The 17,185-nt window shown below is 33.2% G+C and overlaps 1 protein-coding gene across 1 annotated transcript in view; it reads left to right on the top strand.

Moving 5' to 3' along the window:
- Positions 1-17,185, top strand: part of LOC136035786 (voltage-dependent calcium channel type A subunit alpha-1-like) — a 192,280-nt gene that overhangs the window by 61,839 nt on the left and 113,256 nt on the right. Inside the window, exons 9-10 of the mRNA XM_065717760.1 lie at positions 2,344-2,545; positions 5,849-6,013. Coding sequence (XP_065573832.1) covers positions 2,344-2,545; positions 5,849-6,013 — 367 coding nt within the window. The remainder of the gene's footprint in view (positions 1-2,343; positions 2,546-5,848; positions 6,014-17,185) is intronic.

Here is a 17,185-nt window from a genome sequence, read left to right as displayed (position 1 = left end):
TTAAACATGATTGAATAGCATTTCTTGATTGCCTTGTTATGATTATCCAGCATCAATTACAACTATACTTGCTATTAAGGGAGCAAATATCCCCCCTACAAGCTGTAGACAAATTGCATTAGGTCATCTAAAATGGCAATGGTCTAATAACTTTTGATACCCGAAGATTCACTGGTTGCAGAGGCGAAAATTTCAAGCCATCAATGTATAGGCAGGCTAACCTCTCATGAAAAATATCTTAATAATCCATCTATGGGGGGTAGGCTCCTTATGTTATGCTTTGAAAACAAATAAATTATCACAGAATCACAAACACAAAGGTATATTGGCAGCCAAAAAGACTTACTTTCCTAGAAGTAGACGGTGAAACAACTCTGGGTATCAAAACTCCACACTTCCTGCAGGAACAGCGGAGCTTAAATTTCCATTGACTCCCAGAAACCCCTATCCCTCCCAACATTCCGTATTGGAGCTGTTATCTTCCAGACTTTCTACGCAACTCGCCTCAGCTACAGAAAAAAAAAGCCTTTTTCGGGTTAAAACATCTATAAGCTACCAAAAACTAGTAAGATATATTAGCATCTTAAGGAATATTTTAAACTTATTTTTAGCTGCTGAAAAAACACAAATTTCCAAGACTACCGTCTGGCCCATTCTCCGTCGAATGCTTCAAGGAGCCCTCCTCTATGAAAAATTGGAAATTTTATCAGAAGAATTTACTTTTTTTGTGACGCTAGTAAAATTTTCCTAGTAATATAAATACAGTCAGAACACGTTCTATATGGATCTTCAGATTTAACTAAAAAAATGGATTTATTTTATAACCCATTAAAAATACAGGGCATGGTAATGGAGTTTAGCCAAATGAAAGAAACTGAAAAAAAGCACACACAAAAACAGGAGCAAATGCGTACAAAACTCGAATAAACCAAACATTTCAAAAAATTAAGCCACTCCAAGGGTGGTAAACCTCTGTAAATGAATCAGAGAAATAAATACAATGTAAAATGATAATAAATCAGCAAAAATTAAACAAACTAGGACTAAAACAAAAAGTCCTTCCAAGGATGTGACGGATATTCTGTGAAGTTTGGAAAATTGTGTGCGGAAAATTTGAAAATTGAAAGTTTGGAAAATTGATGCGACGGATATTCTGTGAAGTTTGGAAAATTGGATATTTGTGAAGTTTGGAAGTGAAGCTTATCAAGAGAAACCGGCAAGCTGTATTTCTACCCGCAGTCTAAGTTTAAAATTAAAAAAAAAAATTAATATCCAAAATAATTAAACATTATTAACGAACCCAAAATAAAAAAAAAATTAAACATTTGAAATGAGCCCTCCTGATTTTTATTTCATCTGATTGATCAAACTATCCCAGAAAGGAGCCAGATATAGAACATGAGGGAGAGAAACAGCATTATATACTTTTTCAATTTGACGATTAGCGAGATTCAGGTGTGATCCAACTGCACCAGCATACGAATTACGGATCTTGCGTTCAGTTCGGGCAATAAGTAATTTACGAGTTGACTTTAGGCATGTACCAAATGGTAATCCCAGGTACACAAATTCCTTCAGTGTTAAAATATCAGAATCGCCCGGATCTACTCTATCACGGGTTTCAGAACAATTAAAATTAAATAATAGCACTTCAGACTTACCCGTATTTAAAGAAAGACCAATATTATTATAATTCTTAGCAATCTCACTAAACACAGACCTACTTAGGTTAAGAATGTCATCCACATAACGTAAAGCAGACACGCTAACACTGTTCAATATGCAGCAAGGCAATAAAACCCCTTGGATTCCTAGGGTCACGTCGTTAGAACGTGTTATTATAACGCATAAATCATTTATGAATTGAGACCCTTCCCCTTCTCTCTTCTCCACTAAAACTCCCAGTAAAGCTTCCAATAAAAAACAAAATTTCAACTGTCAAGAAAAAATCAATGACCAGGACCATCATCCTTCTCATCCCCCACTGAGCGGTCAGAGGAATCCTCTCTTTGGAAAACTGAAAGTTGGAAGTAAAAAATTTGTTTCAATTGAAGCTCGTAATAATACAATTCTCCTCACAGAAAATTTGAAGTCTCAAAATCTTCTATTTCAACTTTGAAGGGCGTTCAACTGCGGGAGCAAGACATTTTTACTTCGATACTATGCCGCAGGCCAGGGAGGGGGAAAGTTTCATGGTCTTTAATTACGAAAAGAAGTCCACCTTTTTATCTATCGCTGTTTTTGAACTACAGAGCCACAAGAATTATAAAAATTGCTCCTGTATCTTCTTTTTAAATGATTCGATGAGCTGTTCAATTAAATGTTGATTTAATTTTTTTTCAGGATTCTTCAGCATTCAATGTCTGCGACTCAGGAAGACTACGGACCACTCCCTCACTATCGCATAGAGATTTCCATCTTTTATATTGTCTACTTTATTGTTTTTCCTTTCTTCTTCGTTAATATTTTCGTAGCTCTGATAATCATCACTTTTCAAGAACAAGGAGAAGCAGAACTCCAAGATGGAGAAATAGATAAAAACCAGGTACTACTAATTTTTAATGAAATTTAGCTAGTTATTCCCAATGACTCTCTAATAATTCTAATTCTAAGTTATTCCCAAGTACTCTATTAAATAAATACTCTATTAGCTCAAAAAATATTTTCATAAAAAAAAAGTTTTTCAACAAAAATTAAAGAGCACAATAATAACCAAGAATTCGGACTATTTGCCAGTAGTCCGTTGTGCAACCTTTCTGCTTTGAATAACACTTTCGACAGCTCTAACTGCCATGCCTCAAGATCTAGTCTAAGTCCACATTCATTTAGTCATGTTCTGCGACACTAATATCAATATGTAATGACTGATCTGTAATTACTAGTACCCAGCAATATGTTCTGCACTTTATATACCAATCCATGTCCTCGGTACACCAATCTATCTGCTCCGCCACTCATTCTATGTTGTCAGTACGTGGAGCATATACTTGGTCCATTACACTGGAAGGTGTGAGGCCTTCGATTATCTATCCTGTTGCTCCTAAATAGCTCATTCGAGTGTGAATTCTTCAAAGAATTTTGGTTGGATGTGTTTGGGGAAGTGTTGGGTATGGAAAAAGGGCTAGTTGCGTAGCCCTCCATTTACTTTTGACTATTAAAAAAGGCAGTAGCTATTTCAATTTCCAATCGAATGAGCTCTTTTTGAAGCTTCTATGACAACAAATGGCATTCTCAAAATTTATATCAGATGCATTTTTGGAAAATAAAAGGTTTGAGGGGGGGTATCCACTTTTTCATCACTCTGAATCTTAAAAAAAAAGCACTAGAACATCTGATTGTCAATCCAATGAGCCCCTTCCGAAGTTTATATAATCACTCTTTCTATATATACCTTATATGCACCCAGGGCATAACTTGCAACCCTTACCCTGAGGGCTGTGGGGAGGGCTTTTGCATCCTCAAAAATAGGATCATTCAATTACGTTGAACGAAATGGCTATCTCAAAGTTTTGATTGGATATACTTGGGGAATTGGTGGGTGTGGGAGGAGTGTCTAACTTACTTACTTACTTAGACTTAGGTCCTCCCACGCCTGAGTGCGCATAAGGCAGCAACAGTGGTTCGCCACGACGACCTGTCCTGAGCCCTTGACCAAAGCTCCTCCATCAAAGACCTCGACAGCTTCGACTCCTTCTCTAACATCCTGCCAACGGTCATTTTGGGTCTCCCTGACTTGCAGAGGCCAGGGGGTTTCCAACACCATATGTCATGAGGTAGCCTTCCATCACCCATTCGCAGCATGTGCCCCCACTACATCCATCGTCGCTTTCTAATGGCATCAAGGATGGGGGTATAATTTGTCATGGTATAAATCTCATCATTTCTTATTCTCTCAGTCCAATGTATATTCAAAATAGATCTTAGGCAGTTATTATCGAATGCCCGTAGTCGTTTTCCTAGTTGCGCAGTGATACTCCAAGTTTCACAGCCATGCCTTCCATGTCTAACTGCCTTCCAATTACTTTCGACTATTAAAAAGGGCACTAGCCCTTTCAATTTCCAATCGACTGACCTCTTTTTGAAGTTTCTACGACAACAAACGGTCATCTCAAAATTTCTAGCAGATACATTTCGGGAAAATATGAGGTGTTGGAGCAAGGTGGAGTATCCATCCTCTGATCACTCTAAATCGTAAAAATGGCATTAGAACTTCTGATTACTAGTCGAATGAGCCCCTTCCGAAGTTTAAGCAATTATCCTTTCTACATATACCTTATATGATCCCAGGGTATAACATACAACCCTTTCCCTAAGGGCTCTTGTGGGTGTCATCCTCAAAGCCATAATTTCAAGACCTTTCAACTACCTTGAACTACCTTGGCTATCCCAAAATTTTTATCGGATGCCTTTGGGGAAGTGGTGGGCATGGGAGGAGTTTTGGTTGCCCTCTAATCACATTCGACTATTAAGGGGGCACAAGCCCTTCAAATTTCCAATCGAATTGGCCCATTTCATGGTTTCTACGATAGTTCCTTCGATACGAAGTGCCCGGGTCTATATATATAAAAAAAAAAAAAAAAAAAAAAAAAAAAAACTGCCCATATCACTCTACTTAGGCAGCACTATTATGCTACCTATGATTCCAAATTTTCTTCCAATGCGGTCTCGTAAAAGAGAATAGAAAAAAGAAAATAGAATTAATAATATACTAAGACAATTACTTTCAAATAGCAATACTTACTTACCTGAAATCCCACTTTTTCCTCCAATGACAACTTGCAATCCAAAAAGTACAAAAAAACAGAAAAAGATAAAAAAGTTTAGGAAAAAAGTAAATAAATCTATGAATGCAAAAAAAAAAAGAACGAAAAAGAATCATATTGAAGAAGCGGAACATTTTTTCGAATAGAGAAATAGTTTAACATTTAAACGTTTTCCTAAGCATTGCAATCTTTTTGACAGTACTCCTTAGGCGTCCCCTCATCCAGAACTTAAAATAGAGCGCAAAGAACCTACAGCACTTTCAATGAAAAGGTACAATATTTACAAATGCGCATATATGTTCTAATGGGCAATCTTTCTTGTGAATCATTGTGACTAAATAAATGTGATAAAAAAAAAATCTTGTTCTGATAATGCGCCAAATATATGTGTTTTTACAAAAAATGGACAATTGGAGACGGTGGATGAGAAGTGACGGAGATGGCGCTGATGGAGCCGTGTTTCTTAAGGGATTAATCAGCTGTTAAAACCGCCAAAATATTAATTGTTGTCATGCCAAATTTTTGTCATGCATGCCAAAAGATTAATTAACTTATTTTGCAAATATTTGTCGTAACAGGACAAGACAATATCATCATAAAGAAAAAGAAAAAAAAGACAGAACATTCGAGTAAAAGACAGAAGACGCTCCGGTGTTAATAAAAAAAAAACGCTCTTGGATATAAGAAATTCATCTTCCGAATTAGAAGATGAAATCCTAAAAGATGAAACCCTTATGCCTAAAGTTGAGTGACCAAAATTAAGATGACTAAAAATAAGATTTGGCAAAATTAAAATTGAGGATACATTTAAGCCAAAATCGAGTATTGGCGACTTGTGGTGTATAAACAACAAGATGTATAACATAGTAATAACTATATTAAAAATATAGGCCTTATTATGTAATTTATGTTTGCTTGAAACTGTTTGACAAGGCAAACGGAAATCTTGGCAAATGAAATAGAGGACAAACACAATCATCTCTGGAGGGACCAAAAAGAGATCTAAAGAGGGCATATGTAGCCCTTCCCAGTCGAAATTTACTCCCATGCAAAAACAGGCAATTTATGTGTTTTAAATCTTTCAGAAATCCTGTATTGATTTTGTGATACAAGCAAAACCAGCTGAACGATACATGCCAAAAGAGAAAAATGGTTTGAAGTACAAAATATGGGCCGTTGTTGTATCTACTCCATTTGAATATTTCATAATGATACTCATTGCTTGTAATACGCTACTTCTTATGATGAAGGTAAGTTTAGCTTATTTCAAATAGCCTCTGGTACCCATGTATTTTACCTGATATTTGTTTTTTATATATTGCATAGTTCAAATAATAGGTTGACTATACTATTCTTAACCAGGGTTGCCACCTGTAGCACGAAAGTTCTATTTTAGCACTACTACGGTCAGTTCTTAGCACCAAAAAGGCTGTGTACCAGGCAAATTTGGGCAATTATAGAACTTTGGTAGCTCACCGTGGTGACAACCCTAATCTTAGCTCTAATCAGATCCTTACAGAATCTTGATAGTAGCTGAAATAGCTTTTTAGCAACCAAGATCCATTTGCCCGTCATTGAAACACCATATTCTATGATCCTGATTGTGAATTTAAAATCGCGATTAATGCTGGAAAAGGTCTTGGATATCATCTAGTTCCAAAAAGGTTAAGCATTGCTGTCATAAGTTGTTTCGCTATATTTGAAAATCCAAGAAATAATTGAATGTCAACGGGACGTTCTTGACGTTCAATAATTGAACGTCAAGCCATTGAACGTCAACGGGAAAATATCAACGGGAAAATTCAATTGAACATCAACGTTCAATTGAACGTCTTGACGTTCAATAATTGAACGTCAAGCCATTGAACGTCAACGGGAAAATATCAATGGGAAAATTCAATTCAATGGGAAAATTCAATTGAACGTCTTGACGTTCAATAATTGAACGTCAAGCCATTGAACGTCAACGGGAAAATATCAAGATCATTGCAATGAGATCAGCTTGCTTGTTTACCTATTTATAAAAAAAAAAATACCTATTTAAAAAACGAACATCGGTGTTTCGCACATAGAAGAGAAAAGCAGAAAAAGAAAACCCAAATAGCCAATTAGGTACATTCTTCCCATGATTAAATAAAAAAAGTCTATTCAACTGAAAGTAAGGAACAATATTAAAACTTAAAACGAGAAGAAATTTTAAATATATGAAGGGGGTTGCTTCCTTCTCAACACCTCATTCTTTACGGTAAAGCTTTTCTGTTCTTTTAAAAAAGATTATAATTGTTGAAATTAAGCAACCCTTGTGTTTCCTGAGTCGTAGTTAAAGAATTGGGACAATTTTCTGAATTTAGCGTAAAGAGTGAGGTGTTATAGGAGGAGGTAACCCTCCTTCATATGTGTAATAATTTCTGTTTGTTTTAAGTTTTAATGTTGCTCCTTACTTTCAGTTGAAAAAACTTGTTTTTTATTTAATTTCTGATTGTTTTTAACAATCCCAGGAAATCAGCTCCCCCCCCCCTGCATGGAGAAATAACCTTCCTGCAGAAATATTATCTAGACAATTCAATCCCTGTAACCACGCGTGAAATTGAGACAGAAAACAAAAAAGCAAGACACATAAAAAAAACAATTGTTTATGAATTGTTGCTAATCCCCCCCGGCATATAATTTCCCTGAAAAGTTCACCCCCTGGAAACTTTCCTCCCCATGGAAATTTTTCCCGTGGAAAACCTCCCAGCAGAAGATTCATCCCCCCACCCTAAAATGTATGCTTGCTTCCCAATACCAAATATTATGCGTAAACAATGGGCAAATTTATAACTTTAACACCTTTACCCTCGGGATACGTGGGGGGGTATGTTAAATCCAAAAGCATAGTTATTGGCCTTTCAACTATGATGAACGAAATGGCCATCTCAAAATTTTTATCAGACGATTTTGGGGAAAAAGGAGCGAGGAAGGGGGCCTAATTGCACTCCAATGGCTTTGGTCATTTAAAATGAGCATTATAACTTTTAATATCTGTTTGAAGGATCCCTCTCACGATATTATAGGACCACTGGGTCAACATGATCTTCCCCGGGAAAAAAAATAAATAAAATAAAATAAACACACTTTTTCAAAAAATACAAAATTCTATATTCTTGAGGATAGGAGCTTGCAACCTCTGCAATGGGGTTTCTGATATGTTGAATCTGATGGTATGATTTTCATTAAGATTTTATGACCTTTAGAGGGGTGATTCTCCCTTTTTTGAAAAACAGGCAAATTTTCTCAGGCTCGTAGCCTTTAATTTGTAAGTGTTTACTTATTGAAACTTATATATTTGAAATCAGCATAATAAGAAGATTCTTTTGATATATCAATTGGTATCAAAATTCTGTCTTTTAGAGTTTTGGGTACTATTAGAGTAACTGGAACGTTTAAAAATGGTATTTTCACACCAATAGCTACATCAAAAGAATTTCATTTCAATGCTGATTTTAAATATACAAGTTTCATCAAGTTTAGTCGTATCCATCAAAAGTTACGTGCCTGAGAAAATTTGCCTCATTTTAGAAAATATGGGGAAACACCCCGTAAAAGTCATAGAATCTTAACGAAAATCACCCCATCGTATTCAGCATGTTAGAGAACCCCACTGTAGACGTTTCAAGCTCCTATCTACAAAAATGTGGAATTTCGTATTTTCTGCCAGAAGACCAATCACGGGTTTGTGTTTACGTTAAAGTTTTTACTGTTTTAGAAAGTGGAGTCAAGAGAATATACAGTGGAGTCATATACGGGGTAATTTCTGTTCGTTTCAAGTTTTAATGTCGCTCCTTATTTTCAGTTAAAAAAAACTTGATTTTTTATTCAATACTCTACAAAGACATAGATAAAAAATTAGTCAAAGTGATCAAGGACTGGAAAGCCTAATTAGATATATTATAATAAGAACATAAATAAAATATGTTTCCATGTGTAACTTCCATGTTTCTAAGTCTCTCATTTAAGAAATGATATTATTTTAAGAAACAATGCTATGGTAAACGATTTCCATGCGTCTTTTCTTTGCAACCTAAGTCCACATAGCATGTCTGTTTTTATTTTTGTGTTTTCTGCATAATTTACCTTGTTCTCATATGGAACCTAAAATTAAATCAGGTGTCCATTTATATTTATTAACTTCCAATTATGCCAGGGTTTTGCAGAAGGAAGAAAGGCACAACAGGCATAAGTAATCTTTTGGGTATATAAGATTTCAATCAAGGCAGTTGGCACAAAAGAAAGCTTCCAAAGCCGTGAAATTACTCAATAAAACTTCCTTTGAGCTGAGTTTTAATGTTTTCCCAAACACGTATACTTGAATATTTTTAGGGACTGCCTTATTCTTAACTTTAAAATGAAAATTCTGTTCCGTTCAATAAGAAACCCAAATTAAGGCTTTCAAATCAGGCGAATGTATTCAAATTAGGCTTAATGTACTGGTAACAGCAAGAAAAGGATGTAAACTATATAAATCGAAAATTCTCCCTTTATATCTCTTTTACTCACTCAATCTCTCTCTCTCTCTCTCTCTCTCTCTCTCTCTCTCTCTCTCTCTCTCTCTCTCTCTCTCTCTCTCTCTCTCTCTCTCTCTCTCTCTCTCTCTCTCTCTCTCTCTCTCTCTCTCTCTCTCTCTCTCTCTCTCTCTCTCTCTCTCTCTCATAATTTGGGTAGTTTGTACCTTAAAATATATTCCATTAGGCAGTTGTTGCTGAAATGCAATGGCCAAATTTGAGACTTTGGAGGCAATTAAAATCAAGTGGCCAAAATATTTCAGTTCATTAAACCATTCTAGATAAATCTTTACTATGCCTTGATTTAGACTTATATCAAAGCATTTTTATTTTTGATCTTATTTACACATTGTAATTTCAGTATTATATCATTATAAGTAATATAAATAATACAGTAATAGTAATATACATTATTACTATATAATAATTATTACTATTATTACTAAGTAATTATTACATTATTACTTACATAATGTTACTTACTGTTATTACTGTTACATAATAATTACATAATGTAATTAGTAATTATTACATTATTACTAATTGCTATAATAATAGTAATATACATTACTATTGATTGCACGGTAGACCATTGCATGGCTAGATACGGCTGTTTTCACGTCCAAAGCTTGTTAAATCTGATATAATAAAAGTGAGCATAAAATTGGGTTTAAAGCATAACCAAGTGAGCATGTTATTTAATAAAAATATTTGTTCATGGACGGGCAGTTTATGCAGTAAAATGTATTCCAATAACTATTTGTTCAAATTTCAAATTGTTAACCCAGGATTTAATACAAGCAACAAAGTTGAAATAATCACTAGAAATCAATTCAATTTCAAATCTTTCAATGCTTAAACTAAAAATTCAATGCTTTCAAACTGAAGATGGTTTATTGATCCACATTTATTGGAAATTTATAATAGATCAATAAAAAATTGAAATATGTAATGACAGTTAAAATATAAAAAATCAAGTGAAAAATAAGAGAGTATCTACAGTTAAAAGAAGGTAAAATAATTTTATAGTCTGGATTTTAAAATTTACAGAAAACTGACTAATAATAATAGCTTTTTGTCGTTTAGCTTCTTTAATGAACACTTCTTCAACTAACAGGATTTTTAGTATTGGCTCTCCGAAATTTTTTGAGGAGGAGTTACCTTTTCTATGAAAAATACTAGTGGTTAATTAACCAGACTTTTTCAAAAAGAAGAAAAACGTTTCTAGAGATCGAAGAAAGTTTTGGAGACAACTCAGGTTATAGACAACGAATTTCAAATCTTTTAATGCTTTCAGGCAGACTCATATGTTGCATTATTTTTGTACGAGGAGAGCATAGCTTCAAAAAAAATTTAAATAAAAAAATAAGCATTTTTCAGCTGAAAATAAGGAGGAACATTAATACTTGAAATAAACAGAAAATATTGTGTATATTGTGGGGAAGGGTAGCCCTTCATCCATTCCTTCCTCTTTATGATAAAATTTAACTCGTTGTTCTAGTTATTTAAGAATGAAACTCTTGAAACACTTGTTGACCCAGGGTTTAATACAAGCAACAAAGTTGAAATAATCACTAGAAATCAGCTCAATTTCAAATCTTTCAATGCTTTCTGGCAGACAAATTATTTTTGTACTATTTTGTTTTGTACTATTATTTTTGTATTATTTTGTATGCAAAAAATTGCATTATTTTTGTACGAGGAGAGCATAGCTTCAAAAAAAATTAAATAATAAAACAAGCTGAAATAAGCTGAAAATAAGGAGGAACGTTAAAACTTGAAATAAACAGAAAATATTGTGCATATTGTGAGGAAGGGTAGCCCTTCATCAATTCCTTGCTCTTTATGAATTAACTTGTTGTTCCAACAATTTAAAAATGACTGTTGAAACACAAAGGTGATAAAATTAGAATAACAAGCTCATTTGAAAGTTTTAAAAGCACTTTAGCGTGAACAGTGAGTTCTGGAGGATAGGGCAACTCCCCTCCCTCATTATGTGATAATTTTTGTTCATTTTAAGTTTTAATGCTGCTTACTTTCAGTTGAAAAAACTTGTTTGTTTCATTTAGTTTCTGATTGTCGTTTAAATACTGGCGGGAAATCAAGCTTACCCTCTGTGGAAAACTCCCTTCCCTCATGAAAAATTCCTCCATAAAATAATCTTTCTACATAAAACTCCCCCCCCCCCGATAAAAATGTTCGTATACTTCCTAATAGCCAACACTATTAGTTGAAAATGGGCAAAGTTCATGCCTTGCAGCCCCTGCCCCTTGGGGCTGTGGAGGTCAAATCATTGGGGCTAGCTGCCCTTTAGTATTTTTGGTCACTTCAAAAGGGCACTAGAACTTTTGATTTCCGACCAAATGAGCCCTCTCCCTATCTTCTAGGATCCCTGGCATGGGTATCCCTGGTATGTTTCCTCCCTTTTGAAAATAAAATTGGCAAATTTTCTCAGCCTCTTCATATATGATGGGTTATCCTTTTGTATTAGATCCTTTTGTGGTCTATTCTATTTTATCTATTTTATTAATTTGTTTATTTTATTATTTTCTTATTATTTATTTACTATTTTTTTTTTTTATTATTATTTTATATTATTTATTATTTTTTATTATTTTATTTATTTCTATTTACTTTATTATCTTTTTCATTTATAATTTTATATTTTAATTATGTATTTTATTTATTTTGTGTTCTTTTAGATCTATTGTGAGCAAAACTCTGTTTCTTAGAGTTTCGATAACTAATAAGCAACATCGCTCCTTACTTACAGTTCATTACAAAGAACTGTTTCAAAAGTAAAGACGTGTAAAAAATAAAAATCATAAAAGGTAACAATCTATAATGAAAATAGTAACAATCGGTGGTGACAATCGAAGGGTAGAGGACTAAAAGCAAAATACTCCCCTTAGGTTTCAAAATAAGTTTTCGTGTCTATATTTTACCAAATTGAAAAATATTCTTCCTTCCCCCTGGTTTCGAAATCGCCTGGTTTCCCTGATCACCCCTGAAGCACCTGGTTTTGCTCTCGCTTTTTTGGGGTGAAGGGGTACAAGGGCCCGAAGTTCACTGTTGTATACGTCCCAGATTTAGTAACAAGTCTGTTTGATTCAAAATAAGATAACTCACCCCTAGGTAGTAAAAACGTATGGTCTGAGAAGAAAAAGATGTGAAAATAGTGATACCTAGTTTTACTGCCATCTATCTGTCAACCCTTGATGCATAGTTGTTTGACCTTTGGACTATTTTGAATAAAACGGCTATCTCAAGATTTTGATGGGATGCATTTAGGGAAAAAGGGCTTTGGGCGGGGTGCCTGGAGAAATCTGGGGAAGGTAAACAGGAAGTCAGCAAATTTTTTTGAAGTCAGCAAATTGTTGTTCAAATTCAGTTTGAAGTTGCATTAATGCACTGTTCATTTTACTATTTTGCCAAAGAAATTTATACCCCTTCTGCTGCTTTCTTGCAATTTGGAAAAATAATTGAGCTTTCTTTTGTTGATATGCTTGATAAATATTGTTAGTTTCATTTCAAATGCTGTAGCATCTGAATACATCTGGCATATCAATTTATTTTTTCCTTGTAAACATGTATGAATAGATTCAGTCCCTTAAACATTCTAACCAAAGAGGATGTTGATCGACAGGCATGATTGGAGCACGTACCTATCCAGAAAGCTATAAGTAAAGTAATTTGTTCCCTTGCCCTAAAATTTTGACTTCCTTTACCATCCCCATCTAAAAAAAAACTAAACTTTCCCCGAAGGCTCCAACTTAATTCCTGATCTCTAAAACAAAGCAGGGTAAACTTATCAAACCATGATAGTAGCATAGTAGCATGAAAATACTACCTGATAGTAATATGGTCATACTATCATGGTAATACTACCATGATAGTAGCATAAAAGCTACTATCTTTTAATAAAATCTGTTGACTGCATCCTGGTGCTTACCTTTATGCAGCGAAAAACACAAACTTCCTTTTGAATATCTAAAAATTTACTGACTGATATTGTCTTGGCTATGTAGGCAGATTGTTCTGTTATCCACTTTATAGCATCCCTGTAAGATTAGTTTTCCAGGGAACTACTTTTACTATAAAATCTATAAATGATGTTAAAAGAAAATGAAAAAGTGTTATTGTGGAGATGATCCAATATGAGTTTCAATATGGATATTAAATGGAAATTGAATATTAAATAATTCTATATTTAGTGGCTAAACACAATTTGACCATTTTATTTATTATTTTTCCATTTAAATTATTATTATCCAAATATTTTATGTCAGACGTAAATCATTTAAGTGATTCACCAGTCATAAATCATCATTGAAAACCAGCTTTTGTGGTCCGGAAAATTAACTTTGCCGACCCATTAGTAGTAATATAACGCTGATAGAAGTATATCAACTTTCTACTAGAAGCTGAGATCAATAAACCAAAACAAATCAAAGTGAATAGTGTTTTGCTTTAACAATAAAAAGAAATTCTTGATTACTCTAGCAGCTTAAATATTCTGTCAAAGGTTGGGAAGAAAATTAATTGATAATTAATCAATTAATGTTAATTGATTAACACGAATGATTGTCAGAAATATTCGCCAACAGATCATTTTACATTAGTAATAGACCACGTGGGATTCAGAGAGAAATTTTTTCATAAATTTTTCAAGTTATTTAAGAATTCTTTGAATTGATTGGTATTTATTGAACATAAAAAAAAAAATAAAAAACTATGTATCTGAAATATGGAACAGTTAACGGGCCTGCTATAATGAAGCTTAAAGTTGAACTTTCTTCAGGAAAAAAGAACATCTATTAAAAACAGAACAAAAACTGTTCTTCCTAGTGGTCAAAGCTTTGCTTTTAACACTTTTTCAATCATGCGATTAAAAACAAAAAAACTGGGCGACTGGGAAGTTTACCCAGTACCTGGGTAGTTTTACCGTGTAATATATTTAGAATTTTTTTTTTCTCAGAGACGAGCCAAGGATTTTTCCTATCAATTTTATGTAATATGCAAATATCCGAACCATTCACCTTGTGACAGCGGGACGGTGAAAGCCACGCCCGTTAAAAGCGGGTACTGAGGTTCAGTCCCCCTGGCCTAAAATCAATTCTGGCCTAAAATCAAGTAATAATCAAGTGATCAGCTTAAAAAATACACCTAAGAAATGAACTAATCGATTTAAAGCACTCTTTTATACGGTATGACTGTAAGTTTGATAACGAAATTGCCTCTAACTAAACAGTTAACAGTCTAGGCAAAATATAGTAAAGTAACTTGACTAAAAAGCATAAATAACAGTAAACTTTGAATGTAAATAAAAAAAGAATAGACGTCCTGTTATTTTTTTTTTCTTTTGAATAAACCTTTGACTTGCAGTACTACCGCCAGAGTCCTCTGTATCGTGAAACATTGAATTACATGAACATCGTCTTTACTACCATATTCAGCATCGAATGTTTTATGAAAGTGTCCTCTTTTGGATTAAGGGTAAGGCGTGGCCTGGAATAATATAAGTGTACCCTTGCTTACCGAGTTACCCTTATCCTTTGGTTCAACGGAAATTTCGATAGATTAGAATTAATGCTTTGCTTTACCCACTCAAGGTCTATAAGTGAGATTCAATAGTTACCAAAAATTGTTTAGCATATAATTTAGGGCTCAGGAATTCTATGATTATCCTATTTTAATTACCCAAAGAATGCTCATAATGATGTCTACAAGCTCTTAATTCCTTGGAATTTTTCAAAGTGCAGAACATGTAAATACATCCGAAACTCAACTGGCTATAGGTGCCGTGGAAAAAAACCGCAGAAGGAAAAATCGAAAAAAAAAACTAAATAAATGAAGATAATTTTCAGCCAGTGAATAGAACAAAAAAACAAAACAGATATGGCTATATATATATATATATATATATATATATATATATATATATATATATATATATATATATATATATATATATACAAAAAAACTGGCTATACATGCCGTGGTAAAAGCGGAAAACAAAAAATATATTAAGGAAAACAAAAACAAATGGAAGTAATTTTCAGCCACTGAATAAAACGAAAAAACAAAACGATTATGGCTATACAAAAAAAAAAATATTAAGGAAAAACAAAAACAAATGAAGTTAACTTTCAGACAGTGAATAAAACGAAAAAAAAAAATTGATATGGCTGAACTGGCTAAAAAAAAAATGTATGGCTGAACTGAAACAAAAACAAATGAAGCTATACATGCTGTAAAAAAAACTGGAAAACGAAAAAATATTAAGGAAAAACAAATGAATGTAATTTTCAGCCAGTGAATAAAATGAAAAAAAAAACTGATATGGCAATACAACTAAAAAATACTGGCTATACATGCTGTAAAAAAAACTGGAAAACAAAAAATATTAAGGAAAAACAAATGAATGTAATTTTCAGCCAGTGAATAAAATGAAAAAAAAACAGATATGGCAATACAATTAAAAAAACTAGCTAAACATGCCGAGAAAAAACCGGAGCACCAAAAAATATTAAGGAAAAACCCAAAAAGGGTTATTTTCAGCCAGTGAATAAAACGAAAAAACAAAACAGATATTGCTATACATACAAAAAAAGAACCGGCTATACATGCTGAAAAAAAAAAATGGAAAATGGACATTCAGGTAAAACAAAAACAAACGAAGGTAATTTTCAGCCAGTGAATAAAACGAAAAAACAAAACAGATATGGCTGCATATATAAATAAATAGAACTGGCTATACATACCGTGAAAAAAAAACGGGGAACGAAAAAATATTAAAGAAAACAAATACAAATGAAGGTAATTTTTAGCCAGTGAATAAAAATTAACTTCTCTCACTTAATTAATTAAGTGAATAAAAATTAAGTCAGAAATATTTTAATTTGAAGAAGTCAATCAAAAATAATAACAAAACAAATTCAAAACAAGTCCAAACTTGATTCCTCAGGACTGCGGTCCACTGAAAATTTGAAAGTTATAGTTTTAACTTAAGTTCAGGTGTCCGAAATATTCACAAAAACAGGAAATAATTATGGGTAAAAAAGTAATCTAAAGAACCTAAGACTTTACATCGGTTTTAAATCTGGCGGGATTTCAGGGAATATTATCATTACCAGGTCAAGAATGATAATTGAATAGAACTGTTACAATATTAGAGGCTTTACTTGTTTGAACTACTTATAGCGCTAAAGATATTTGATGTCAAAAAAATACTTTAGTGGATATACCCTATACCCTTTAAAGTTTGTATCCTTATTCTGTAGCCTATAAAAAACTTTAAAGGTAAGATTGAGAATGGTCTGACTCATTTATAAAAAAAATTAAAAAACCTAAAACAATTTTGTAAATGTATTATATAAAACAGTATTATTCTAAATATGTAATATTATAGTTATTTGTAAATGTATAGCATAAAACAATATTATAAAAAAAAACTAAAACAATATCCTACCTAAAAACCAAAGCAAGTTGATTAATAAAAAAAAATGAGAAAAAAAAAATACAGAGAGCGTTCACCTCCAGAAATTGAAAGATGTCGGTGATTCAGCCACATATATCTTTGAATAAATTATAATATAGAAGCTTGTAATTTTTATTTATTTAATTAGAAAAAAAACCCTTAAAATTAGAGACTCTGAGAATCAAGTCTGGCAACATGGATTGACTGACCTCGTTCTTTTTCCCCTGTGATTAGGCCTTGGTTACTCCTAAATCATTGGAGTTTGTTGACATAGCTCCAAGCCCAGGTAATTTTTTTATCTTTTTTTGTTCTAGTGGGAGCTAAAAATTACTCTTTGTAGTTTCTTTAATATATTCACACACTAAAAGTGTTTAATTCATTGCAAGGCCGTCGAAGGGGAA

The sequence above is a fragment of the Artemia franciscana genome, chromosome 14 (genome assembly GCF_032884065.1).
Source record: "Artemia franciscana chromosome 14, ASM3288406v1, whole genome shotgun sequence".
In the NCBI taxonomy this organism is placed as follows: domain Eukaryota; kingdom Metazoa; phylum Arthropoda; class Branchiopoda; order Anostraca; family Artemiidae; genus Artemia; species Artemia franciscana.
Note: the sequence above shows the minus strand (reverse complement) of the source record. Positions and strands in the feature narration are given on the sequence as shown.